The sequence below is a fragment of the Osmerus eperlanus genome, chromosome 3, assembly GCF_963692335.1.
Source record: "Osmerus eperlanus chromosome 3, fOsmEpe2.1, whole genome shotgun sequence".
Lineage (NCBI taxonomy): Eukaryota > Metazoa > Chordata > Actinopteri > Osmeriformes > Osmeridae > Osmerus > Osmerus eperlanus.
In genome coordinates this window covers 1,421,458-1,440,110 of record NC_085020.1, presented here as the reverse complement: position 1 = coordinate 1,440,110, position 18,653 = coordinate 1,421,458, and the positions used below count along the sequence as shown (strand labels likewise).

The 18,653-nt window shown below is 43.6% G+C and overlaps 1 protein-coding gene and 67 non-coding genes across 68 annotated transcripts; all 68 read left to right on the top strand.

Moving 5' to 3' along the window:
• Nucleotides 1-63: 63 nt before the first annotated feature.
• Nucleotides 64-146, top strand: trnal-caa (transfer RNA leucine (anticodon CAA)). The gene has a single exon. It is a non-coding gene; the product is annotated as a tRNA-Leu (tRNA).
• Nucleotides 147-369: 223 nt separating this feature from the next.
• trnal-uaa (transfer RNA leucine (anticodon UAA)) lies at nt 370-452 on the top strand. Its single transcript has one exon. It is a non-coding gene; the product is annotated as a tRNA-Leu (tRNA).
• A 227-nt stretch (nt 453-679) lies between these two features.
• On the top strand, nt 680-762 carry trnal-uaa (transfer RNA leucine (anticodon UAA)). The gene has a single exon. It is a non-coding gene; the product is annotated as a tRNA-Leu (tRNA).
• Nucleotides 763-844: 82 nt separating this feature from the next.
• trnal-caa (transfer RNA leucine (anticodon CAA)) lies at nt 845-927 on the top strand. Its single transcript has one exon. It is a non-coding gene; the product is annotated as a tRNA-Leu (tRNA).
• An 82-nt stretch (nt 928-1,009) lies between these two features.
• On the top strand, nt 1,010-1,092 carry trnal-caa (transfer RNA leucine (anticodon CAA)). The gene has a single exon. It is a non-coding gene; the product is annotated as a tRNA-Leu (tRNA).
• A 170-nt stretch (nt 1,093-1,262) lies between these two features.
• Nucleotides 1,263-1,345, top strand: trnal-caa (transfer RNA leucine (anticodon CAA)). Its single transcript has one exon. It is a non-coding gene; the product is annotated as a tRNA-Leu (tRNA).
• An 82-nt stretch (nt 1,346-1,427) lies between these two features.
• Nucleotides 1,428-1,510, top strand: trnal-caa (transfer RNA leucine (anticodon CAA)). The gene has a single exon. It is a non-coding gene; the product is annotated as a tRNA-Leu (tRNA).
• An 82-nt stretch (nt 1,511-1,592) lies between these two features.
• Nucleotides 1,593-1,675, top strand: trnal-caa (transfer RNA leucine (anticodon CAA)). Its single transcript has one exon. It is a non-coding gene; the product is annotated as a tRNA-Leu (tRNA).
• Nucleotides 1,676-1,851: 176 nt separating this feature from the next.
• Nucleotides 1,852-1,934, top strand: trnal-caa (transfer RNA leucine (anticodon CAA)). The gene has a single exon. It is a non-coding gene; the product is annotated as a tRNA-Leu (tRNA).
• Nucleotides 1,935-2,157: 223 nt separating this feature from the next.
• Nucleotides 2,158-2,240, top strand: trnal-uaa (transfer RNA leucine (anticodon UAA)). The gene has a single exon. It is a non-coding gene; the product is annotated as a tRNA-Leu (tRNA).
• Nucleotides 2,241-2,467: 227 nt separating this feature from the next.
• Nucleotides 2,468-2,550, top strand: trnal-uaa (transfer RNA leucine (anticodon UAA)). Its single transcript has one exon. It is a non-coding gene; the product is annotated as a tRNA-Leu (tRNA).
• An 82-nt stretch (nt 2,551-2,632) lies between these two features.
• On the top strand, nt 2,633-2,715 carry trnal-caa (transfer RNA leucine (anticodon CAA)). The gene has a single exon. It is a non-coding gene; the product is annotated as a tRNA-Leu (tRNA).
• An 82-nt stretch (nt 2,716-2,797) lies between these two features.
• Nucleotides 2,798-2,880, top strand: trnal-caa (transfer RNA leucine (anticodon CAA)). The gene has a single exon. It is a non-coding gene; the product is annotated as a tRNA-Leu (tRNA).
• Nucleotides 2,881-3,050: 170 nt separating this feature from the next.
• trnal-caa (transfer RNA leucine (anticodon CAA)) lies at nt 3,051-3,133 on the top strand. Its single transcript has one exon. It is a non-coding gene; the product is annotated as a tRNA-Leu (tRNA).
• An 82-nt stretch (nt 3,134-3,215) lies between these two features.
• Nucleotides 3,216-3,298, top strand: trnal-caa (transfer RNA leucine (anticodon CAA)). The gene has a single exon. It is a non-coding gene; the product is annotated as a tRNA-Leu (tRNA).
• An 82-nt stretch (nt 3,299-3,380) lies between these two features.
• On the top strand, nt 3,381-3,463 carry trnal-caa (transfer RNA leucine (anticodon CAA)). The gene has a single exon. It is a non-coding gene; the product is annotated as a tRNA-Leu (tRNA).
• Nucleotides 3,464-3,639: 176 nt separating this feature from the next.
• On the top strand, nt 3,640-3,722 carry trnal-caa (transfer RNA leucine (anticodon CAA)). The gene has a single exon. It is a non-coding gene; the product is annotated as a tRNA-Leu (tRNA).
• A 223-nt stretch (nt 3,723-3,945) lies between these two features.
• On the top strand, nt 3,946-4,028 carry trnal-uaa (transfer RNA leucine (anticodon UAA)). Its single transcript has one exon. It is a non-coding gene; the product is annotated as a tRNA-Leu (tRNA).
• Nucleotides 4,029-4,255: 227 nt separating this feature from the next.
• On the top strand, nt 4,256-4,338 carry trnal-uaa (transfer RNA leucine (anticodon UAA)). The gene has a single exon. It is a non-coding gene; the product is annotated as a tRNA-Leu (tRNA).
• Nucleotides 4,339-4,420: 82 nt separating this feature from the next.
• trnal-caa (transfer RNA leucine (anticodon CAA)) lies at nt 4,421-4,503 on the top strand. Its single transcript has one exon. It is a non-coding gene; the product is annotated as a tRNA-Leu (tRNA).
• An 82-nt stretch (nt 4,504-4,585) lies between these two features.
• trnal-caa (transfer RNA leucine (anticodon CAA)) lies at nt 4,586-4,668 on the top strand. The gene has a single exon. It is a non-coding gene; the product is annotated as a tRNA-Leu (tRNA).
• Nucleotides 4,669-4,838: 170 nt separating this feature from the next.
• trnal-caa (transfer RNA leucine (anticodon CAA)) lies at nt 4,839-4,921 on the top strand. Its single transcript has one exon. It is a non-coding gene; the product is annotated as a tRNA-Leu (tRNA).
• A 223-nt stretch (nt 4,922-5,144) lies between these two features.
• trnal-uaa (transfer RNA leucine (anticodon UAA)) lies at nt 5,145-5,227 on the top strand. Its single transcript has one exon. It is a non-coding gene; the product is annotated as a tRNA-Leu (tRNA).
• Nucleotides 5,228-5,309: 82 nt separating this feature from the next.
• Nucleotides 5,310-5,392, top strand: trnal-caa (transfer RNA leucine (anticodon CAA)). Its single transcript has one exon. It is a non-coding gene; the product is annotated as a tRNA-Leu (tRNA).
• Nucleotides 5,393-5,615: 223 nt separating this feature from the next.
• trnal-caa (transfer RNA leucine (anticodon CAA)) lies at nt 5,616-5,698 on the top strand. The gene has a single exon. It is a non-coding gene; the product is annotated as a tRNA-Leu (tRNA).
• An 82-nt stretch (nt 5,699-5,780) lies between these two features.
• trnal-caa (transfer RNA leucine (anticodon CAA)) lies at nt 5,781-5,863 on the top strand. The gene has a single exon. It is a non-coding gene; the product is annotated as a tRNA-Leu (tRNA).
• Nucleotides 5,864-5,945: 82 nt separating this feature from the next.
• trnal-caa (transfer RNA leucine (anticodon CAA)) lies at nt 5,946-6,028 on the top strand. The gene has a single exon. It is a non-coding gene; the product is annotated as a tRNA-Leu (tRNA).
• Nucleotides 6,029-6,110: 82 nt separating this feature from the next.
• trnal-caa (transfer RNA leucine (anticodon CAA)) lies at nt 6,111-6,193 on the top strand. The gene has a single exon. It is a non-coding gene; the product is annotated as a tRNA-Leu (tRNA).
• Nucleotides 6,194-6,363: 170 nt separating this feature from the next.
• Nucleotides 6,364-6,446, top strand: trnal-caa (transfer RNA leucine (anticodon CAA)). Its single transcript has one exon. It is a non-coding gene; the product is annotated as a tRNA-Leu (tRNA).
• Nucleotides 6,447-6,669: 223 nt separating this feature from the next.
• trnal-uaa (transfer RNA leucine (anticodon UAA)) lies at nt 6,670-6,752 on the top strand. The gene has a single exon. It is a non-coding gene; the product is annotated as a tRNA-Leu (tRNA).
• An 82-nt stretch (nt 6,753-6,834) lies between these two features.
• trnal-caa (transfer RNA leucine (anticodon CAA)) lies at nt 6,835-6,917 on the top strand. The gene has a single exon. It is a non-coding gene; the product is annotated as a tRNA-Leu (tRNA).
• A 223-nt stretch (nt 6,918-7,140) lies between these two features.
• On the top strand, nt 7,141-7,223 carry trnal-caa (transfer RNA leucine (anticodon CAA)). The gene has a single exon. It is a non-coding gene; the product is annotated as a tRNA-Leu (tRNA).
• Nucleotides 7,224-7,305: 82 nt separating this feature from the next.
• On the top strand, nt 7,306-7,388 carry trnal-caa (transfer RNA leucine (anticodon CAA)). The gene has a single exon. It is a non-coding gene; the product is annotated as a tRNA-Leu (tRNA).
• Nucleotides 7,389-7,470: 82 nt separating this feature from the next.
• trnal-caa (transfer RNA leucine (anticodon CAA)) lies at nt 7,471-7,553 on the top strand. The gene has a single exon. It is a non-coding gene; the product is annotated as a tRNA-Leu (tRNA).
• Nucleotides 7,554-7,723: 170 nt separating this feature from the next.
• trnal-caa (transfer RNA leucine (anticodon CAA)) lies at nt 7,724-7,806 on the top strand. The gene has a single exon. It is a non-coding gene; the product is annotated as a tRNA-Leu (tRNA).
• A 223-nt stretch (nt 7,807-8,029) lies between these two features.
• Nucleotides 8,030-8,112, top strand: trnal-uaa (transfer RNA leucine (anticodon UAA)). The gene has a single exon. It is a non-coding gene; the product is annotated as a tRNA-Leu (tRNA).
• An 82-nt stretch (nt 8,113-8,194) lies between these two features.
• Nucleotides 8,195-8,277, top strand: trnal-caa (transfer RNA leucine (anticodon CAA)). The gene has a single exon. It is a non-coding gene; the product is annotated as a tRNA-Leu (tRNA).
• Nucleotides 8,278-8,500: 223 nt separating this feature from the next.
• trnal-caa (transfer RNA leucine (anticodon CAA)) lies at nt 8,501-8,583 on the top strand. Its single transcript has one exon. It is a non-coding gene; the product is annotated as a tRNA-Leu (tRNA).
• An 82-nt stretch (nt 8,584-8,665) lies between these two features.
• On the top strand, nt 8,666-8,748 carry trnal-uaa (transfer RNA leucine (anticodon UAA)). Its single transcript has one exon. It is a non-coding gene; the product is annotated as a tRNA-Leu (tRNA).
• Nucleotides 8,749-8,830: 82 nt separating this feature from the next.
• trnal-caa (transfer RNA leucine (anticodon CAA)) lies at nt 8,831-8,913 on the top strand. Its single transcript has one exon. It is a non-coding gene; the product is annotated as a tRNA-Leu (tRNA).
• Nucleotides 8,914-9,089: 176 nt separating this feature from the next.
• Nucleotides 9,090-9,172, top strand: trnal-caa (transfer RNA leucine (anticodon CAA)). Its single transcript has one exon. It is a non-coding gene; the product is annotated as a tRNA-Leu (tRNA).
• Nucleotides 9,173-9,395: 223 nt separating this feature from the next.
• trnal-uaa (transfer RNA leucine (anticodon UAA)) lies at nt 9,396-9,478 on the top strand. Its single transcript has one exon. It is a non-coding gene; the product is annotated as a tRNA-Leu (tRNA).
• Nucleotides 9,479-9,705: 227 nt separating this feature from the next.
• trnal-uaa (transfer RNA leucine (anticodon UAA)) lies at nt 9,706-9,788 on the top strand. Its single transcript has one exon. It is a non-coding gene; the product is annotated as a tRNA-Leu (tRNA).
• Nucleotides 9,789-9,870: 82 nt separating this feature from the next.
• trnal-caa (transfer RNA leucine (anticodon CAA)) lies at nt 9,871-9,953 on the top strand. Its single transcript has one exon. It is a non-coding gene; the product is annotated as a tRNA-Leu (tRNA).
• Nucleotides 9,954-10,035: 82 nt separating this feature from the next.
• On the top strand, nt 10,036-10,118 carry trnal-caa (transfer RNA leucine (anticodon CAA)). Its single transcript has one exon. It is a non-coding gene; the product is annotated as a tRNA-Leu (tRNA).
• A 170-nt stretch (nt 10,119-10,288) lies between these two features.
• trnal-caa (transfer RNA leucine (anticodon CAA)) lies at nt 10,289-10,371 on the top strand. The gene has a single exon. It is a non-coding gene; the product is annotated as a tRNA-Leu (tRNA).
• Nucleotides 10,372-10,594: 223 nt separating this feature from the next.
• On the top strand, nt 10,595-10,677 carry trnal-uaa (transfer RNA leucine (anticodon UAA)). Its single transcript has one exon. It is a non-coding gene; the product is annotated as a tRNA-Leu (tRNA).
• A 388-nt stretch (nt 10,678-11,065) lies between these two features.
• trnal-caa (transfer RNA leucine (anticodon CAA)) lies at nt 11,066-11,148 on the top strand. Its single transcript has one exon. It is a non-coding gene; the product is annotated as a tRNA-Leu (tRNA).
• Nucleotides 11,149-11,230: 82 nt separating this feature from the next.
• trnal-uaa (transfer RNA leucine (anticodon UAA)) lies at nt 11,231-11,313 on the top strand. The gene has a single exon. It is a non-coding gene; the product is annotated as a tRNA-Leu (tRNA).
• Nucleotides 11,314-11,395: 82 nt separating this feature from the next.
• Nucleotides 11,396-11,478, top strand: trnal-caa (transfer RNA leucine (anticodon CAA)). Its single transcript has one exon. It is a non-coding gene; the product is annotated as a tRNA-Leu (tRNA).
• A 176-nt stretch (nt 11,479-11,654) lies between these two features.
• On the top strand, nt 11,655-11,737 carry trnal-caa (transfer RNA leucine (anticodon CAA)). The gene has a single exon. It is a non-coding gene; the product is annotated as a tRNA-Leu (tRNA).
• Nucleotides 11,738-11,964: 227 nt separating this feature from the next.
• trnal-uaa (transfer RNA leucine (anticodon UAA)) lies at nt 11,965-12,047 on the top strand. The gene has a single exon. It is a non-coding gene; the product is annotated as a tRNA-Leu (tRNA).
• Nucleotides 12,048-12,122: 75 nt separating this feature from the next.
• Nucleotides 12,123-12,205, top strand: trnal-caa (transfer RNA leucine (anticodon CAA)). The gene has a single exon. It is a non-coding gene; the product is annotated as a tRNA-Leu (tRNA).
• Nucleotides 12,206-12,375: 170 nt separating this feature from the next.
• Nucleotides 12,376-12,458, top strand: trnal-caa (transfer RNA leucine (anticodon CAA)). The gene has a single exon. It is a non-coding gene; the product is annotated as a tRNA-Leu (tRNA).
• Nucleotides 12,459-12,628: 170 nt separating this feature from the next.
• On the top strand, nt 12,629-12,711 carry trnal-caa (transfer RNA leucine (anticodon CAA)). Its single transcript has one exon. It is a non-coding gene; the product is annotated as a tRNA-Leu (tRNA).
• A 223-nt stretch (nt 12,712-12,934) lies between these two features.
• On the top strand, nt 12,935-13,017 carry trnal-uaa (transfer RNA leucine (anticodon UAA)). The gene has a single exon. It is a non-coding gene; the product is annotated as a tRNA-Leu (tRNA).
• An 82-nt stretch (nt 13,018-13,099) lies between these two features.
• trnal-caa (transfer RNA leucine (anticodon CAA)) lies at nt 13,100-13,182 on the top strand. The gene has a single exon. It is a non-coding gene; the product is annotated as a tRNA-Leu (tRNA).
• A 170-nt stretch (nt 13,183-13,352) lies between these two features.
• Nucleotides 13,353-13,435, top strand: trnal-caa (transfer RNA leucine (anticodon CAA)). The gene has a single exon. It is a non-coding gene; the product is annotated as a tRNA-Leu (tRNA).
• A 170-nt stretch (nt 13,436-13,605) lies between these two features.
• trnal-caa (transfer RNA leucine (anticodon CAA)) lies at nt 13,606-13,688 on the top strand. Its single transcript has one exon. It is a non-coding gene; the product is annotated as a tRNA-Leu (tRNA).
• Nucleotides 13,689-13,911: 223 nt separating this feature from the next.
• Nucleotides 13,912-13,994, top strand: trnal-uaa (transfer RNA leucine (anticodon UAA)). Its single transcript has one exon. It is a non-coding gene; the product is annotated as a tRNA-Leu (tRNA).
• A 240-nt stretch (nt 13,995-14,234) lies between these two features.
• Nucleotides 14,235-14,317, top strand: trnal-caa (transfer RNA leucine (anticodon CAA)). The gene has a single exon. It is a non-coding gene; the product is annotated as a tRNA-Leu (tRNA).
• Nucleotides 14,318-14,389: 72 nt separating this feature from the next.
• Nucleotides 14,390-14,472, top strand: trnal-uaa (transfer RNA leucine (anticodon UAA)). The gene has a single exon. It is a non-coding gene; the product is annotated as a tRNA-Leu (tRNA).
• An 82-nt stretch (nt 14,473-14,554) lies between these two features.
• On the top strand, nt 14,555-14,637 carry trnal-caa (transfer RNA leucine (anticodon CAA)). The gene has a single exon. It is a non-coding gene; the product is annotated as a tRNA-Leu (tRNA).
• Nucleotides 14,638-14,810: 173 nt separating this feature from the next.
• On the top strand, nt 14,811-14,893 carry trnal-caa (transfer RNA leucine (anticodon CAA)). Its single transcript has one exon. It is a non-coding gene; the product is annotated as a tRNA-Leu (tRNA).
• Nucleotides 14,894-14,965: 72 nt separating this feature from the next.
• Nucleotides 14,966-15,048, top strand: trnal-uaa (transfer RNA leucine (anticodon UAA)). Its single transcript has one exon. It is a non-coding gene; the product is annotated as a tRNA-Leu (tRNA).
• An 82-nt stretch (nt 15,049-15,130) lies between these two features.
• On the top strand, nt 15,131-15,213 carry trnal-caa (transfer RNA leucine (anticodon CAA)). Its single transcript has one exon. It is a non-coding gene; the product is annotated as a tRNA-Leu (tRNA).
• Nucleotides 15,214-15,383: 170 nt separating this feature from the next.
• Nucleotides 15,384-15,466, top strand: trnal-caa (transfer RNA leucine (anticodon CAA)). Its single transcript has one exon. It is a non-coding gene; the product is annotated as a tRNA-Leu (tRNA).
• Nucleotides 15,467-15,959: 493 nt separating this feature from the next.
• Nucleotides 15,960-18,356, top strand: cxcr2 (chemokine (C-X-C motif) receptor 2). The gene is made up of 2 exons (XM_062455487.1): nt 15,960-16,089; nt 16,498-18,356. The coding sequence occupies exons 1-2, from the start codon at nt 16,006-16,008 to the stop codon at nt 17,581-17,583; spliced, it is 1,170 nt and encodes a 389-aa protein (XP_062311471.1). The 5' UTR covers nt 15,960-16,005; the 3' UTR covers nt 17,584-18,356.
• The last annotated feature ends 297 nt before the right edge of the window (nt 18,357-18,653 follow it).

Below are 18,653 nucleotides of genomic sequence, written 5' to 3'. Positions count from 1 at the left end.
AGAAAATTGGCCTGTGGTTATTGGTTTTACATCCATTTCGGGTCCAATTAAAAGCAATCAATGACCAGGATGGCCGAGCGGTTAAGGCGTTGGACTCAAGTTCCAATGGATGTAAATCCTCGTGGGTTCGAACCCCACTCCTGGTATGTACTTGGATCGAGTTAGCCTACGGTTGTTGGTTTGACGTCTGATTTCGGTTGAATTTCTTTCTGTAGATCACCAGGATTCTTGAGCGAATAAGGCGTTGGACTTAAGTTCCAATGGATGTAAATTCTCGTGGGGTTGATCCCCACGCCTGGTATTTACTCGGATCGATTTGGCCTTCTGTTGATGGTTTGACGATTTGTGTTGAATTTCGGTCTGTAGATCACCAGGATGGCCGAGCGGTTAAGGCGTTGGACTTAAGTTCCAATGGATGTAAATCCTCGTGGGTTCGAACCCCACTCCTGGTATGTACTTTGATCGAGTTAGCCTACGGTTGTTGGTTTGACGTCTGATTTAGGTTGAATTTCTTTCTGTAGATCACCAGGATGCTTGAGCGAATAAGGCATTGGACTTAAGTTCCAATGGATGTAAATTCTCGTGGGGTTGATCCCCACGCCTAGTATTTACTCAGATCGATTTGGCCTTCAGTTGATGGTTTGACGTCTGATTTAGGTTGAATTTCGTTCTGTAGATCACCAGGATGGCCGAGTGGTTAAGGCGTTGGACTTAAGTTCCAATGGGTGTAAATCCTCGTGGGTTCGAACCCCACTCCTGGTATTTTGGTGATGTTGTAATGAAAAACTTGGCCTGTGGTTATTGGTTTTACATTCATTTCGGGTCCAATTAAAAACAATCAATGACCAGGATGGCCGAGCGGTTAAGGCGTTGGACTCAAGTTCCAATGGATGTAATTCCTCGTGGGTTCAAACCCCACTCCTGGTATTTTGGTGATGTTGTAATGAGAAACTCTGCCTGTGGTTATTGGTTTTACATCCATTTCGGGTCCAATTAAAAACAATCAATGACCAGGATGGCCGAGCGGTTAAGGCGTTGGACTCAAGTTCCAATGGATGTAAATCCTCGTGGGTTCAAATCCCACTCCTGGTATGTTGTTGTTGTTTGATGGACACATTTGGCCTCAGATTGTTGGTTTTACAGGTGTATATCCTTGTTGGTTTGAACCCTGCTCCTTGTATTTTGGTGATGTTTTAATGAGAAAATTGGCCTGTGGTTATTGGTTTTACATCCATTTCGGGTCCAATTAAAAGCAATCAATGACCAGGATGGCCGAGCGGTTAAGGTGTTGGACTCAAGTTCCAATGGATGTAAATCCTCGTGGGTTCGAACCCCACTCCTGGTATTTTGGTGATGTTGTAATGAAAAACTTGGCCTGTGGTTATTGGTTTTACATTCATTTCGGGTCCAATTAAAAACAATCAATGACCAGGATGGCCGAGCGGTTAAAGCGTTGGACTCAAGTTCCAATGGATGTAATTCCTCGTGGGTTCAAACCCCACTCCTGGAATTTTGGTGATGTTGTAATGAGAAACTCTGCCTGTGGTTATTGGTTTTACATCCATTTCGGGTCCAATTAAAAACAATCAATGACCAGGATGGCCGAGCGGTTAAGGCGTTGGACTCAAGTTCCAATGGATGTAAATCCTTGTGGGTTCAAATCCCACTCCTGGTATGTTGTTGTTGTTGTTGTTTGATGGACACATTTGGCCTCAGATTGTTGGTTTTACAGGTGTATATCCTTGTTGGTTTGAACCCTGCTCCTTGTATTTTGGTGATGTTTTAATGAGAAAATTGGCCTGTGGTTATTGGTTTTACATCCATTTCGGGTCCAATTAAAAGCAATCAATGACCAGGATGGCCGAGCGGTTAAGGCGTTGGACTCAAGTTCCAATGGATGTAAATCCTCGTGGGTTCGAACCCCACTCCTGGTATGTACTTGGATCGAGTTAGCCTACGGTTGTTGGTTTGACGTCTGATTTCGGTTGAATTTCTTTCTGTAGATCACCAGGATTCTTGAGCGAATAAGGCGTTGGACTTAAGTTCCAATGGATGTAAATTCTCGTGGGGTTGATCCCCACGCCTGGTATTTACTCGGATCGATTTGGCCTTCAGTTGATGGTTTGACGATTTGGGTTGAATTTCGTTCTGTAGATCACCAGGATGGCCGAGCGGTTAAGGCGTTGGACTTAAGTTCCAATGGATGTAAATCCTCGTGGGTTCGAACCCCACTCCTGGTATGTACTTTGATCGAGTTAGCCTACGGTTGTTGGTTTGACGTCTGATTTAGGTTGAATTTCTTTCTGTAGATCACCAGGATGCTTGAGCGAATAAGGCATTGGACTTAAGTTCCAATGGATGTAAATTCTCGTGGGGTTGATCCCCACGCCTAGTATTTACTCAGATCGATTTGGCCTTCAGTTGATGGTTTGACGTCTGATTTAGGTTGAATTTCGTTCTGTAGATCACCAGGATGGCCGAGTGGTTAAGGCGTTGGACTTAAGTTCTAATGGGTGTAAATCCTCGTGGGTTCGAACCCCACTCCTGGTATTTTGGTGATGTTGTAATGAAAAACTTGGCCTGTGGTTATTGGTTTTACATTCATTTCGGGTCCAATTAAAAACAATCAATGACCAGGATGGCCGAGCGGTTAAGGCGTTGGACTCAAGTTCCAATGGATGTAATTCCTCGTGGGTTCAAACCCCACTCCTGGTATTTTGGTGATGTTGTAATGAGAAACTCTGCCTGTGGTTATTGGTTTTACATCCATTTCGGGTCCAATTAAAAACAATCAATGACCAGGATGGCCGAGCGGTTAAGGCGTTGGACTCAAGTTCCAATGGATGTAAATCCTCGTGGGTTCAAATCCCACTCCTGGTATGTTGTTGTTGTTTGATGGACACATTTGGCCTCAGATTGTTGGTTTTACAGGTGTATATCCTTGTTGGTTTGAACCCTGCTCCTTGTATTTTGGTGATGTTTTAATGAGAAAATTGGCCTGTGGTTATTGGTTTTACATCCATTTCGGGTCCAATTAAAAGCAATCAATGACCAGGATGGCCGAGCGGTTAAGGTGTTGGACTCAAGTTCCAATGGATGTAAATCCTCGTGGGTTCGAACCCCACTCCTGGTATTTTGGTGATGTTGTAATGAAAAACTTGGCCTGTGGTTATTGGTTTTACATTCATTTCGGGTCCAATTAAAAACAATCAATGACCAGGATGGCCGAGCGGTTAAGGCGTTGGACTCAAGTTCCAATGGATGTAATTCCTCGTGGGTTCAAACCCCACTCCTGGAATTTTGGTGATGTTGTAATGAGAAACTCTGCCTGTGGTTATTGGTTTTACATCCATTTCGGGTCCAATTAAAAACAATCAATGACCAGGATGGCCGAGCGGTTAAGGCGTTGGACTCAAGTTCCAATGGATGTAAATCCTTGTGGGTTCAAATCCCACTCCTGGTATGTTGTTGTTGTTGTTGTTTGATGGACACATTTGGCCTCAGATTGTTGGTTTTACAGGTGTATATCCTTGTTGGTTTGAACCCTGCTCCTTGTATTTTGGTGATGTTTTAATGAGAAAATTGGCCTGTGGTTATTGGTTTTACATCCATTTCGGGTCCAATTAAAAGCAATCAATGACCAGGATGGCCGAGCGGTTAAGGCGTTGGACTCAAGTTCCAATGGATGTAAATCCTCGTGGGTTCGAACCCCACTCCTGGTATGTACTTGGATCGAGTTAGCCTACGGTTGTTGGTTTGACGTCTGATTTCGGTTGAGTTTCTTTCTGTAGATCACCAGGATTCTTGAGCGAATAAGGCGTTGGACTTAAGTTCCAATGGATGTAAATTCTCGTGGGGTTGATCCCCACGCCTGGTATTTACTCGGATCGATTTGGCCTTCAGTTGATGGTTTGACGATTTGGGTTGAATTTCGTTCTGTAGATCACCAGGATGGCCGAGCGGTTAAGGCGTTGGACTTAAGTTCCAATGGATGTAAATCCTCGTGGGTTCGAACCCCACTCCTGGTATGTACTTTGATCGAGTTAGCCTACGGTTGTTGGTTTGACGTCTGATTTAGGTTGAATTTCTTTCTGTAGATCACCAGGATGCTTGAGCGAATAAGGCATTGGACTTAAGTTCCAATGGATGTAAATTCTCGTGGGGTTGATCCCCACGCCTAGTATTTACTCAGATCGATTTGGCCTTCAGTTGATGGTTTGACGTCTGATTTAGGTTGAATTTCGTTCTGTAGATCACCAGGATGGCCGAGTGGTTAAGGCGTTGGACTTAAGTTTCAATGGGTGTAAATCCTCGTGGGTTCGAACCCCACTCCTGGTATTTTGGTGATGTTGTAATGAAAAACTTGGCCTGTGGTTATTGGTTTTACATTCATTTCGGGTCCAATTAAAAACAATCAATGACCAGGATGGCCGAGCGGTTAAGGCGTTGGACTCAAGTTCCAATGGATGTAATTCCTCGTGGGTTCAAACCCCACTCCTGGTATTTTGGTGATGTTGTAATGAGAAACTCTGCCTGTGGTTATTGGTTTTACATCCATTTCGGGTCCAATTAAAAACAATCAATGACCAGGATGGCCGAGCGGTTAAGGCGTTGGACTCAAGTTCCAATGGATGTAAATCCTCGTGGGTTCAAATCCCACTCCTGGTATGTTGTTGTTGTTTGATGGACACATTTGGCCTCAGATTGTTGGTTTTACAGGTGTATATCCTTGTTGGTTTGAACCCTGCTCCTTGTATTTTGGTGATGTTTTAATGAGAAAATTGGCCTGTGGTTATTGGTTTTACATCCATTTCGGGTCCAATTAAAAGCAATCAATGACCAGGATGGCCGAGCGGTTAAGGTGTTGGACTCAAGTTCCAATAGATGTAAATCCTCGTGGGTTCGAACCCCACTCCTGGTATGTACTTGGATCGAGTTAGCCTACGGTTGTTGGTTTGACGTCTGATTTCGGTTGAATTACTTTCTGTAGATCACCAGGATGCTTGAGCGAATAAGGCGTTGGACTTAAGTTCCAATGGATGTAAATTCTCGTGGGGTTGATCCCCACGCCTGGTATTTACTCGGATCGATTTGGCCTTCAGTTGATGGTTTGACGATTTAGGTTGAATTTCGTTCTGTAGATCACCAGGATGGCCGAGCGGTTAAGGCGTTGGACTTAAGTTCCAATGGATGTAAATCCTCGTGGGTTCGAACCCCTCTCCTGGTATTTTGGTGATGTGGTAATGAGAAACTTGGCCTGTGGTTTTTGGTTTTACATACATTTCGGGTCCAATTAAAAACAATCAATGACCAGGATGGCCGAGCGGATAAGGCGTTGGAGTCAAGTTCCAATGGATGTAAATCCTCGTGGGTTTGAACCCCACTCCTGGTATGTACTTGGATAGATTTAGCCTTCGGTTGTTGGTTTGACGTCTGATTTAGGTTGATTTTCTTTCTGTAGATCACCAGGATGCTTGAGCGAATAAGGCGTTGGACTTAAGTTCCAATGGATGTAAATTCTCGTGGGGTTGATCCCCACGCCTGGTATTTACTCGGATCGATTTGGCCTTCAGTTGATGGTTTGACGATTTGGGTTGAATTTTGTTCTGTAGATCACCAGGATGGCTGTGCGGTTAAGGCGTTGGACTCAAGTTCCAATGGATGTAATTCCTCGTGGGTTCAAACCCCGCTCCTGGTATTTTGGTGATGTTGTAATGAGAAACTCTGCCTGTGGTTATTGGTTTTACATCCATTTCAGGTCCAATTAAAAACAATCAATGACCAGGATGGCCGAGCGGTTAAGGCGTTGGACTCAAGTTCCAATGGATGTAATTCCTCGTGGGTTCAAACCCCGCTCCTGGTATTTTGGTGATGTTGTAATGAGAAACTCTGCCTGTGGTTATTGGTTTTACATCCATTTCAGGTCCAATTAAAAACAATCAATGACCAGGATGGCCGAGCGGTTAAGGCGTTGGACTCAAGTTCCAATGGATGTAATTCCTCGTGGGTTCAAACCCCACTCCTGGTATTTTGGTGATGTTGTAATGAGAAACTCTGCCTGTGGTTATTGGTTTTACATCCATTTCGGGTCCAATTAAAAACAATCAATGACCAGGATGGCCGAGCGGTTAAGGCGTTGGACTCAAGTTCCAATGGATGTAAATCCTCGTGGGTTCAAATCCCACTCCTGGTATGTTGTTGTTGTTTGATGGACACATTTGGCCTCAGATTGTTGGTTTTACAGGTGTATATCCTTGTTGGTTTGAACCCTGCTCCTTGTATTTTGGTGATGTTTTAATGAGAAAATTGGCCTGTGGTTATTGGTTTTACATCCATTTCGGGTCCAATTAAAAGCAATCAATGACCAGGATGGCCGAGCGGTTAAGGTGTTGGACTCAAGTTCCAATAGATGTAAATCCTCGTGGGTTCGAACCCCACTCCTGGTATGTACTTGGATCGAGTTAGCCTACGGTTGTTGGTTTGACGTCTGATTTCGGTTGAATTACTTTCTGTAGATCACCAGGATGCTTGAGCGAATAAGGCGTTGGACTTAAGTTCCAATGGATGTAAATTCTCGTGGGGTTGATCCCCACGCCTGGTATTTACTCGGATCGATTTGGCCTTCAGTTGATGGTTTGACGATTTAGGTTGAATTTCGTTCTGTAGATCACCAGGATGGCCGAGCGGTTAAGGCGTTGGACTTAAGTTCCAATGGATGTAAATCCTCGTGGGTTCGAACCCCTCTCCTGGTATTTTGGTGATGTGGTAATGAGAAACTTGGCCTGTGGTTTTTGGTTTTACATACATTTCGGGTCCAATTAAAAACAATCAATGACCAGGATGGCCGAGCGGATAAGGCGTTGGAGTCAAGTTCCAATGGATGTAAATCCTCGTGGGTTTGAACCCCACTCCTGGTATGTACTTGGATAGATTTAGCCTTCGGTTGTTGGTTTGACGTCTGATTTAGGTTGATTTTCTTTCTGTAGATCACCAGGATGCTTGAGCGAATAAGGCGTTGGACTTAAGTTCCAATGGATGTAAATTCTCGTGGGGTTGATCCCCACGCCTGGTATTTACTCGGATCGATTTGGCCTTCAGTTGATGGTTTGACGATTTGGGTTGAATTTTGTTCTGTAGATCACCAGGATGGCCGTGCGGTTAAGGCGTTGGACTCAAGTTCCAATGGATGTAATTCCTCGTGGGTTCAAACCCCGCTCCTGGTATTTTGGTGATGTTGTAATGAGAAACTCTGCCTGTGGTTATTGGTTTTACATCCATTTCAGGTCCAATTAAAAACAATCAACGACCAGGATGGCCGAGCGGTTAAGGCGTTGGACTCAAGTTCCAATGGATGTAATTCCTCGTGGGTTCAAACCCCACTCCTGGTATTTTGGTGATGTTGTAATGAGAAACTCTGCCTGTGGTTATTGGTTTTACATCCATTTCGGGTCCAATTAAAAACAATCAATGACCAGGATGGCCGAGCGGTTAAGGCGTTGGACTCAAGTTCCAATGGATGTAAATCCTCGTGGGTTCAAATCCCACTCCTGGTATGTTGTTGTTGTTTGATGGACACATTTGGCCTCAGATTGTTGGTTTTACAGGTGTATATCCTTGTTGGTTTGAACCCTGCTCCTTGTATTTTGGTGATGTTTTAATGAGAAAATTGGCCTGTGGTTATTGGTTTTACATCCATTTCGGGTCCAATTAAAAGCAATCAATGACCAGGATGGCCGAGCGGTTAAGGTGTTGGACTCAAGTTCCAATAGATGTAAATCCTCGTGGGTTCGAACCCCACTCCTGGTATGTACTTGGATCGAGTTAGCCTACGGTTGTTAGTTTGACGTCTGATTTCGGTTGAATTACTTTCTGTAGATCACCAGGATGCTTGAGCGAATAAGGCGTTGGACTTAAGTTCCAATGGATGTAAATTCTCGTGGGGTTGATCCCCACGCCTGGTATTTACTCGGATCGATTTGGCCTTCAGTTGATGGTTTGACGATTTAGGTTGAATTTCGTTCTGTAGATCACCAGGATGGCCGAGCGGTTAAGGCGTTGGACTTAAGTTCCAATGGATGTAAATCCTCGTGGGTTCGAACCCCTCTCCTGGTATTTTGGTGATGTGGTAATGAGAAACTTGGCCTGTGGTTTTTGGTTTTACATACATTTCGGGTCCAATTAAAAACAATCAATGACCAGGATGGCCGAGCGGATAAGGCGTTGGAGTCAAGTTCCAATGGATGTAAATCCTCGTGGGTTTGAACCCCACTCCTGGTATGTACTTGGATAGATTTAGCCTTCGGTTGTTGGTTTGACGTCTGATTTAGGTTGATTTTCTTTCTGTAGATCACCAGGATGCTTGAGCGAATAAGGCGTTGGACTTAAGTTCCAATGGATGTAAATTCTCGTGGGGTTGATCCCCACGCCTGGTATTTACTCGGATCGATTTGGCCTTCAGTTGATGGTTTGACGATTTGGGTTGAATTTTGTTCTGTAGATCACCAGGATGGCCGTGCGGTTAAGGCGTTGGACTCAAGTTCCAATGGATGTAATTCCTCGTGGGTTCAAACCCCGCTCCTGGTATTTTGGTGATGTTGTAATGAGAAACTCTGCCTGTGGTTATTGGTTTTACATCCATTTCAGGTCCAATTAAAAACAATCAATGACCAGGATGGCCGAGTGGTTAAGGCGTTGGACTTAAGTTCCAATGGATGTAAATCCTCGTGGGTTCGAACCCCACTCCTGGTATTTTGGTGATGTTGTAATGAAAAACTTGGCCTGTGGTTATTGGTTTTACATTCATTTCGGGTCCAATTAAAAACAATCAATGACCAGGATGGCCGAGCGGTTAAGGCGTTGGACTCAAGTTCCAATGGATGTAAATCCTCGTGGGTTCAAATCCCACTCCTGGTATGTTGTTGTTGTTGTTGTTTGATGGACATATTTGGCCTCAGATTGTTGGTTTTACAGGTGTATATCCTTGTTGGTTTGAACCCTGCTCCTTGTATTTTGGTGATGTTTTAATGAGAAAATTGGCCTGTGGTTATTGGTTTTACATCCATTTCGGGTCCAATTAAAAGCAATCAATGACCAGGATGGCCGAGCGGTTAAGGCGTTGGACTCAAGTTCCAATGGATGTAAATCCTCGTGGGTTCGAACCCCACTCCTGGTATGTACTTGGATCGAGTTAGCCTACGGTTGTTGGTTTGACGTCTGATTTCGGTTGAATTTCTTTCTGTAGATCACCAGGATTCTTGAGCGAATAAGGCGTTGGACTTAAGTTCCAATGGATGTAAATTCTCGTGGGGTTGATCCCCACGCCTGGTATTTACTCGGATCGATTTGGCCTTCAGTTGATGGTTTGACGATTTGGGTTGAATTTCGTTCTGTAGATCACCAGGATGGCCGAGCGGTTAAGGCGTTGGACTTAAGTTCCAATGGATGTAAATCCTCGTGGGTTCGAACCCCACTCCTGGTATGTACTTGGATCGAGTTAGCCTACGGTTGTTGGTTTGACGTCTGATTTAGGTTGAATTTCTTTCTGTAGATCACCAGGATGCTTGAGCGAATAAGGCATTGGACTTAAGTTCCAATGGATGTAAATTCTCGTGGGGTTGATCCCCACGCCTAGTATTTACTCAGATCGATTTGGCCTTCAGTTGATGGTTTGACGTCTGATTTAGGTTGAATTTCGTTCTGTAGATCACCAGGATGGCCGAGTGGTTAAGGCGTTGGACTTAAGTTCCAATGGGTGTAAATCCTCGTGGGTTCGAACCCCACTCCTGGTATTTTGGTGATGTTGTAATGAAAAACTTGGCCTGTGGTTATTGGTTTTACATTCATTTCGGGTCCAATTAAAAACAATCAATGACCAGGATGGCCGAGCGGTTAAGGCGTTGGACTCAAGTTCCAATGGATGTAATTCCTCGTGGGTTCAAACCCCACTCCTGGTATTTTGGTGATGTTGTAATGAGAAACTCTGCCTGTGGTTATTGGTTTTACATCCATTTCGGGTCCAATTAAAAACAATCAATGACCAGGATGGCCGAGCGGTTAAGGCGTTGGACTCAAGTTCCAATGGATGTAAATCCTCGTGGGTTCAAATCCCACTCCTGGTATGTTGTTGTTGTTTGATGGACACATTTGGCCTCAGATTGTTGGTTTTACAGGTGTATATCCTTGTTGGTTTGAACCCTGCTCCTTGTATTTTGGTGATGTTTTAATGAGAAAATTGGCCTGTGGTTATTGGTTTTACATCCATTTCGGGTCCAATTAAAAGCAATCAATGACCAGGATGGCCGAGCGGTTAAGGTGTTGGACTCAAGTTCCAATGGATGTAAATCCTCGTGGGTTCGAACCCCACTCCTGGTATGTACTTGGATCGAGTTAGCCTAAGGTTGTTGGTTTGACGTCTGATTTCGGTTGAATTACTTTCTGTAGATCACCAGGATGCTTGAGCGAATAAGGCGTTGGACTTAAGTTCCAATGGATGTAAATTCTCGTGGGGTTGATCCCCACGCCTGGTATTTACTCGGATCGATTTGGCCTTCAGTTGATGGTTTGACGATTTAGGTTGAATTTCGTTCTGTAGATCACCAGGATGGCCGAGCGGTTAAGGCGTTGGACTTAAGTTCCAATGGATGTAAATCCTCGTGGGTTCGAACCCCTCTCCTGGTATTTTGGTGATGTGGTAATGAGAAACTTGGCCAGTGGTTTTTGGTTTTACATACATTTCGGGTCCAATTAAAAACAATCAATGACCAGGATGGCCGAGCGGATAAGGCGTTCGAGTCAAGTTCCAATGGATGTAAATCCTCGTGGGTTTGAACCCCACTCCTGGTATGTACTTGGATAGATTTAGCCTTCGGTTGTTGGTTTGACGTCTGATTTAGGTTGATTTTCTTTCTGTAGATCATCAGGATGCTTGAGCGAATAAGGCGTTGGACTTAAGTTCCAATGGATGTAAATTCTCGTGGGGTTGATCCCCACGCCTGGTATTTACTCGGATCGATTTGGCCTTCAGTTGATGGTTTGACGATTTGGGTTGAATTTCGTTCTGTAGATCACCAGGATGGCCGAGCGGTTAAGGCGTTGGACTCAAGTTCCAATGGATGTAATTCCTCGTGGTTTCAAACCCCGCTCCTGGTATTTTGGTGATGTTGTAATGAGAAACTCTGCCTGTGGTTATTGGTTTTACATCCATTTCGGGTCCAATTAAAAACAATCAATGACCAGGATGGCCGAGTGGTTAAGGCGTTGGACTTAAGTTCCAATGGATGTAATTCCTCGTGGGTTCAAACCCCACTCCTGGTATTTTGGTGATGTTGTAATGAGAAACTCTGCCTGTGGTTATTGGTTTTACATCCATTTCGGGTCCAATTAAAAACAATCAATGACCAGGATGGCCGAGCGGTTAAGGCGTTGGACTCAAGTTCCAATGGATGTAAATCCTCGTGGGTTCAAATCCCACTCCTGGTATGTTGTTGTTGTTGTTGTTTGATGGACACATTTGGCCTCAGATTGTTGGTTTTACAGGTGTATATCCTTGTTGGTTTGAACCCTGCTCCTTGTATTTTGGTGATGTTTTAATGAGAAAATTGGCCTGTGGTTATTGGTTTTACATCCATTTCGGGTCCAATTAAAAGCAATCAATGACCAGGATGGCCGAGCGGTTAAGGCGTTGGACTCAAGTTCCAATGGATGTAAATCCTCGTGGGTTCGAACCCCACTCCTGGTATGTACTTGGATCGAGTTAGCCTGCGTTTGTTGGTTTGACGTCTGATTTAGGTTGAATTTCTTTCTGTAGATCACCAGGATGCTTGAGCAAATAAGGCATTGGACTTAAGTTCCAATGGATGTAAATTCTCGTGGGGTTGATCCCCACGCCTGGTATTTACTAGGATCGATTTGGCCTTCAGTTGATGGTTTGACGTCTGATTTAGGTGGAATTTCTTTCTGTAGGCCACCAGGATGGCCGAGCGGTTAAGGCGTTGGACTTAAGTTCCAATGGATGTAAATCCTCGTGGGTTCGAACCCCACTCCTGGTATTTTGGTGATGTTGTAATGAGAAACTTGGCCTGTGGTTTTACATCCATTTCGGGTCCAATTAAAAACAATCAATGACCAGGATGGCCGAGCGGTTAAGGCGTTGGACTCAAGTTTCAATGGATGTAAATCCTCGTGGGTTCAAATCCCACTCCTGGTATGTTATTGTTGTTTGATAGACACATTTGGCCTCAGATTGTCGGTTTTACAGGTGTATATCCTTGTTGGTTTGAATCCCGCTCCTTGTATTTTGGTGATGTTTTAATGAGAAACTTGGCCTGTGGTTTTTGGTTTTACATCCATTTCGAGTCCAATTAAAAACAATCAATGACCAGGATGGCCGAGCGGTTAAGGCGTTGGACTCAAGTTCCAATGGATGTAAATCCTCGTGGGTTCAAATCCCACTCCTGGTATGTTGCTGTTGTTTGATGGACACATTTGGCCTCAAAATGTTGGTTTTACAGGTGTATATCCTTGTTGGTTTGAACCCCGCTCCTTGTATTTTGGTGACGTTTTAATGAGAAACTTGGCCTGCGGTTTTTGGTTTTACATCCATTTCGGGTCGAAGTAATAGCTTTCCATCACCAGGATGGCCGAGCGGTTAAGGCGTTGGACTCAAGTTCCAATGGATGTAAATCCTTGTGGGTTCGAACCCCACTCCTGGTATGTACTTGGATCGAGTTAGCCTACGGTTGTTGGTTTGACGTCTGATTTCGGTTGAATTTCTTTCTGTAGATCACCAGGATGCTTGAGCGAATAAGGCGTTGGACTTAAGTTCCAATGGATGTAAATTCTCGTGGGGTTGATCCCCACGCCTGGTATTTACTCGGATCGATTTGGCGTTCAGTTGATGGTTTGACGATTTGGGTTGAATTTAGTTCTGTAGATCACCAGGATGGCCGAGCGGTTAAGGCGTTGGACTTAAGTTCCAATGGATGTAAATCCTCGTGGGTTCGAACCCCACTCCTGGTATTTTGGTGATGTTGTAATGAGAAACTTGGCCTGTGGTTATTGGTTTTACATCCATTTCGGGTCCAATTAAATACAATCAATGACCAGGATGGCCGAGCGGTTAAGGCGTTGGACTCAAGTTCCAATGGATGTAAATCCTCGTGGGTTCAAATCCCACCCCTGGTATGTAATTGTTGTTTGATAGACACATTTGGCCTCAAATTGTTGGTTTTACAGGTGTATATCCTTGTTGGTTTGAACCCCGCTCCTTGTATTTTGGTGATGTTTTAATGAGAAACTTGGCCTGTGGTTTTTGGTTTTACATCCATTTCGGGTCCAATTAAAAACAATCAATGACCAGGATGGCCGAGCGGTTAAGGCGTTGGACTCAAGTTCCAATGGATGTAAATCCTCGTGGGTTCAAATCCCACTCCTGGTATGTTGTTGTTGTTTGATGGACACATTTGGCCTCAAAATGTTGGTTTTACAGGTGTATATCCTTGTTGGTTTGAACCCCGCTCCTTGTATTTTGGTGACGTTTTAATGAGAAACTTGGCCTGCGGTTTTTGGTTTTACATCCATTTCGGGTCGAAGTGATAGCTTTCCATCACCAGGATGGCCGAGCGGTTAAGGCGTTGGACTCAAGTTCCAATGGATGTAAATCCTCGTGGGTTCGAACCCCACTCCTGGTATGTACTTGGATCGAGTTAGCCTACGGTTGTTGGTTTGACGTCTGATTTCGGTTGAATTTCTTTCTGTAGATCACCAGGATGCTTGAGCGAATAAGGCGTTGGACTTAAGTTCCAATGGATGTAAATTCTCGTGGGGTTGATCCCCACGCCTGGTATTTACTCGGATCGATTTGGCCTTCAGTTGATGGTTTGACGATTTAGGTTGAATTTCGTTCTGTAGATCACCAGGATGGCCGAGCGGTTAAGGCGTTGGACTTAAGTTCCAATGGATGTAAATCCTCGTGGGTTTGAACCCCACTCCTGGTATTTTGGTGATGTTTTAATGAGAAAATTGGCCTGTGGTTATTGGTTTTACATCCATTTCGGGTCCAAGTAACAGCAATCAATGACCAGGATGGCCGAGCGGTTAAGGCGTTGGACTTAAGTTCCAATGGATGTAAATCCTCGTGGGTTCGAACCTGGTATTTTGGTGATGTGGTAATGAGAAACTTGGCCTGTGGTTTTTGGTTTTACATCCATTTCGGGTCCAATTAAAAACAATCAATGACCAGGATGGCCGAGCGGATAAGGCGTTGGAGTCAAGTTCCAATGGATGTAAATCCTCGTGGGTTTGAACCCCACTCCTGGTATGTACTTGGATCGATTTAGCCTTCGGTTGTTGGTTTGACATCTGATTTGGGTTGATTTTCTTTCTGTAGATCACCAGGATGGCCGAGCGGTTAAGGCGTTGGACTTAAGTTCCAATGGATGTAAATCCTCGTGGGTTCGAACCCCACTCCTGGTATTTTGGTGATGTTTTAATGAGAAACTTGGCCTGCGGTTATTGGTTTTACATCCATTTCGGGTCGAAGTGATAGCTTTCCATCACCAGGATGGCCGAGCGGTTAAGGCGTTGGACTCAAGTTCCAATAGATGTAAATCCTCGTGGGTTCGAACCCCACTCCTGGTATGTTGTTGTTGTTGTTTGATGGACACATTTGGCCTCAGATTGTTTGTTTTACAGGTGTATATCCTTGTTGGTTTGAACCCCGCTCCTTGTATTTTGGTGACGTTTTAATGAGAAACATGGCCTGCGGTTTTTGGTTTTACATCCATTTCGGGTCGAAGTAATAGCTTTCCATCACCAGGATGGCCGAGAGGTTAAGGCGTTGGATTCAAGTTCCAATGGATGTAAATCCTCGTGGTTTCGAACCCCACTCCTGGTATGTACTTGGATCGATTTAGCCTTCGGTTGTTGGTTTGACGTCTGATTTAGGTTGAATTTCTTTCTGTAGATCTCCAGGATGGCTGAGCGGTTAAGGCGTTGGACTTAAGTTCCAATGGATGTAAATACTCGTGGGTTCGAACCCCACTCCTGGTATTTTGGTGATGTTGTAATGAGAAACTTGGCCTGTGGTTATTGGTTTTAAATCCATTTCGGGTCCAATTAAAAACAATCAATGACCATGATGGCTGAGCGGTTAAGGCGTTGGACTCAAGTTCCAATGGATGTAAATCCTTGTGGGTTCAAATCCCACTCCTGGTATGTTGTTGTTGTTTGATGGACACATTTTGCCTCAGATTGTTGGTTTTACAGGTGTATATCCTTGTTGGTTTGAACCCCGCTTCTTGTATTTTCGTGATGTTTTAATGAGAAACTTGGCCTGTGGTTTTTGGTTTTACATCTATTTCGGGTCGAAGTAATAGTTTTCCATAACCAGGATGGCCGAGTGGTTAAGGCGTTGGACTCAAGTTCCAATGGATGTAAATCGTCGTGGGTTCCAACCCCACTCCTGGTATTTTGGTGATGTTGTAATGAGAAACTTGGCCTGTGGTTATTGGTTTTACATCCATTTTGGGTCCAATTAAAAACAATTAATGACTAGGATGGCTGATCGGTTAAGGCGTTGGACAATTTCCAATGGTGTAACTCCTCGTGGGTTCGAAACTCTCTCCTGGCATTTACTCGGATAGATTTAGCCTTGATGGTTTGCTGTCTGATTGAAGTTGAATTTCTTTCTTTCTAGCAAATATTTGTCTCATGTGAATGTCATAGTTTTCTTTTCATGATAGAGTTAATAGGGTTCCCATCCTAAAAACATTTTACCTGTACTACTGGCTGTGAGGTGTTGTCTTTCTTACACCCGTCTCGCTTTGTCTCTCAGTTTTTTCTTGCTCTCTCTCTCTCTCTCTCACAGTTTTTGTGGTTTGGCTCTCTGAAGCTGATAATATCTGTGAAGCTGTTTACTTCCTACATTGTTTCATTATAGAGCAGTCATTATTATGAAATCCGTTGAAACACTGTTGGGGACTGTAAAGACAGAAAAACAGAAATAACATGAGAACGACTCTTTTCCTCATCAGTCTTTTTTATTTTTTTACTTTTTTGTCCACGGCCACTCTCGAGGAAGAACATAGCCTGGTAAGAAGTTAAAGTCTGTTGCCATATGTACAGTATATTTTAAGTAATTTACTGCTATCTCCAAAGTCAGTTGATAGATTACCACAAAGTTGAATAAAGTGAGCATATTTATTACTTGGTTCTTCTGGTCTGTTATCTGTTCATCAATTTGATATTAATCCACTTGTGCTCGAGCAAATGAAAAAAAAAATGTCATTGGACAATCACATTTGATGGTGACTGTATATAACTGAATGTAATATAATAGATATATTTGAACTATAATTACTTAAAATTTAATTTTCACCTAGGTGTGTTAGGCTAGGATGACACTGTAGTACTTTTGTTGTTGTCCACTTTTGTTTATACATTTGTTTATTTGTTTTTCACAACAAAAACGAAAAATGACATTTTTTTCATTAAACACAGACCACAGTCATGAGAGAAATTGAAGTTGACTATCACCTCTTCGAGGACACCAACTACACAGACTTACCTCTGGATGAAAAGGTCTCCTCTGCCCCTTGTAGTCTGGCCGTACCGGGTTTAAGCAGTGTGGGCCTCATGATCACCTACATCACCGTCTCAGTGCTGAGTGTGATAGGAAACAGTGTGGTCATCTTTGTGATATGTTCCATGGAGAAGAGCAAGACTTCCACAGACATCTACCTGATGCAACTGGCCGTGGCCGACCTCCTCTTTGCTCTCACTCTTCCCTTTTGGGCGGTGTACGTGTACTCCCAATGGATCTTTGGCACTTTCCTCTGCAAACTCCTATCAGGACTGCAAGAGACATCCTTTTACGGAGGTGTCTTCCTACTGGCCTGCATTAGCGTTGATCGCTACCTTGCAATTGTGAAGGCCACCCGGGCTCTGCCTCAACGGCGCCAAATGGTGTGGCTGGTGTGTGGCGTGGTCTGGATGGCGTCTGCTCTGCTGTCGTTGCCTGTGGTACTTCAGAGGGAGGCCATGATGCTGGAAGATCAAGGAGACCAGATGCTCTGCTACGAAAGCCTGACAGTTGAGAGTGGCAACCGCTGGCGAGTTTGTGTCCGCGTCCTACGCCACACGCTGGGGTTCTTCGTACCCCTTGGGGTGATGGTGGTCTGCTATGGGGGCACTGCCGGGACTCTGTTCCGAGCCCGAAACGGACAGAAACACAAGGCCATGCGTGTCATCATGGCAGTGGTTTTTGCTTTTGTGCTCTGCTGGCTTCCCTATAATGTCAGTGTTTTGTTGGACACACTCATAAGAGGGCAATCTCTTGGTGGGGTGACCTGCAGTCTATGGAGCAGGGTGGAGCTTTCCTTGAATGTGACTCAAGTGATGGCCTTCATGCACTGTGCTTTGAACCCAGTCCTGTACGCTTTTGTGGGGCAAAAGTTCCGTAACCAGTTGCTGGTTGCTCTGTATAAGCATGGCATGCTCAGCCAGAAGGCAATGATTGCTTACAGAAGAGGTTCTGCCAACAGCTCTGGAAGCCTTAGATCCAGGAATACCTTTGTTACTGTCTAGATGATCTCCCATGAGGACTGCTTCCATCAATCTATGTGTTTGGGTGTGAGAAAGTGTTTTAGATAGCTTTTCTTTGATCACAGGGGCAGAACATGTAGTTAAACATGATATGTAGTTTTTTTCTGTAGAGTACTTGCTTTTATGTCTATTGATTCAATGCTAATCTCTTTTTTTTAACAAGCAATGGTTAGTTTGTGTGTTTTGTGCACAAGAAAGCTTATTTTGTTGTGATAGTCATATTGAAATATTGTGTAACTTTTTGCCCCACAATATAAAACGGAACAAAACATTTGTAACATTCTGCAGCTGGTGTTATGAAGGTTGTGTGGTTGACAGGCGATATGCTCAATCCAAACAGTAGTTTAGTCAGTAGACAAGCCTTACTGCAAAAATTGTGTTTATAACCCAAGAAAACCTGTTAGTGGTAATTAAGAAAATCTTTTTTTTCTAGAGAATGTGTGTTTCCAAGAGAGGAAGTGTGATAATGATCGTTTTGACACAATCTGTCAAAACAGTTTCAGACTAAACTTGTGGTGCATTTGCATGTATCAACTAAATGAATAAGTCCAATGCAAAAATACACTCTAAAAGAGAAGATGAGTTTGCGGAACTATTTTTTTAAATTCCTATTTCTTCCTATTTGAGTAGTTTTAACAGTACTTTGTTCCTTACTGTCAGATTAAATATCAGCCACATTAAGCCTAAATAGGAATAATATGTTCCTTACTTGAACCATCAGACCATAAGAGTAAAATCTCATACAAGTTGTAAATTTGAACTTAAAGAAAATATAGAATTGTTGAGCCATTTAACATTTAGTGAGCAATTTAGAATGTGTATTCATGCAATACACTATGTATATTTCTGCAACAGTAACTATGTTTTTCACAAAAAGAAATATATGTCTATGAATCATTGTCACCTGTTTCATTTTCTGGACTGGAGACACATGTCACAGGCCTTCCTACCATGCCGACCTTCAGAGCTTTAGTTCTCATGTTGACACACGTCACTCATACCTCATACACACCACGTTTCAAGTTCATCAGCCAGTGTATTCATACAGGTAC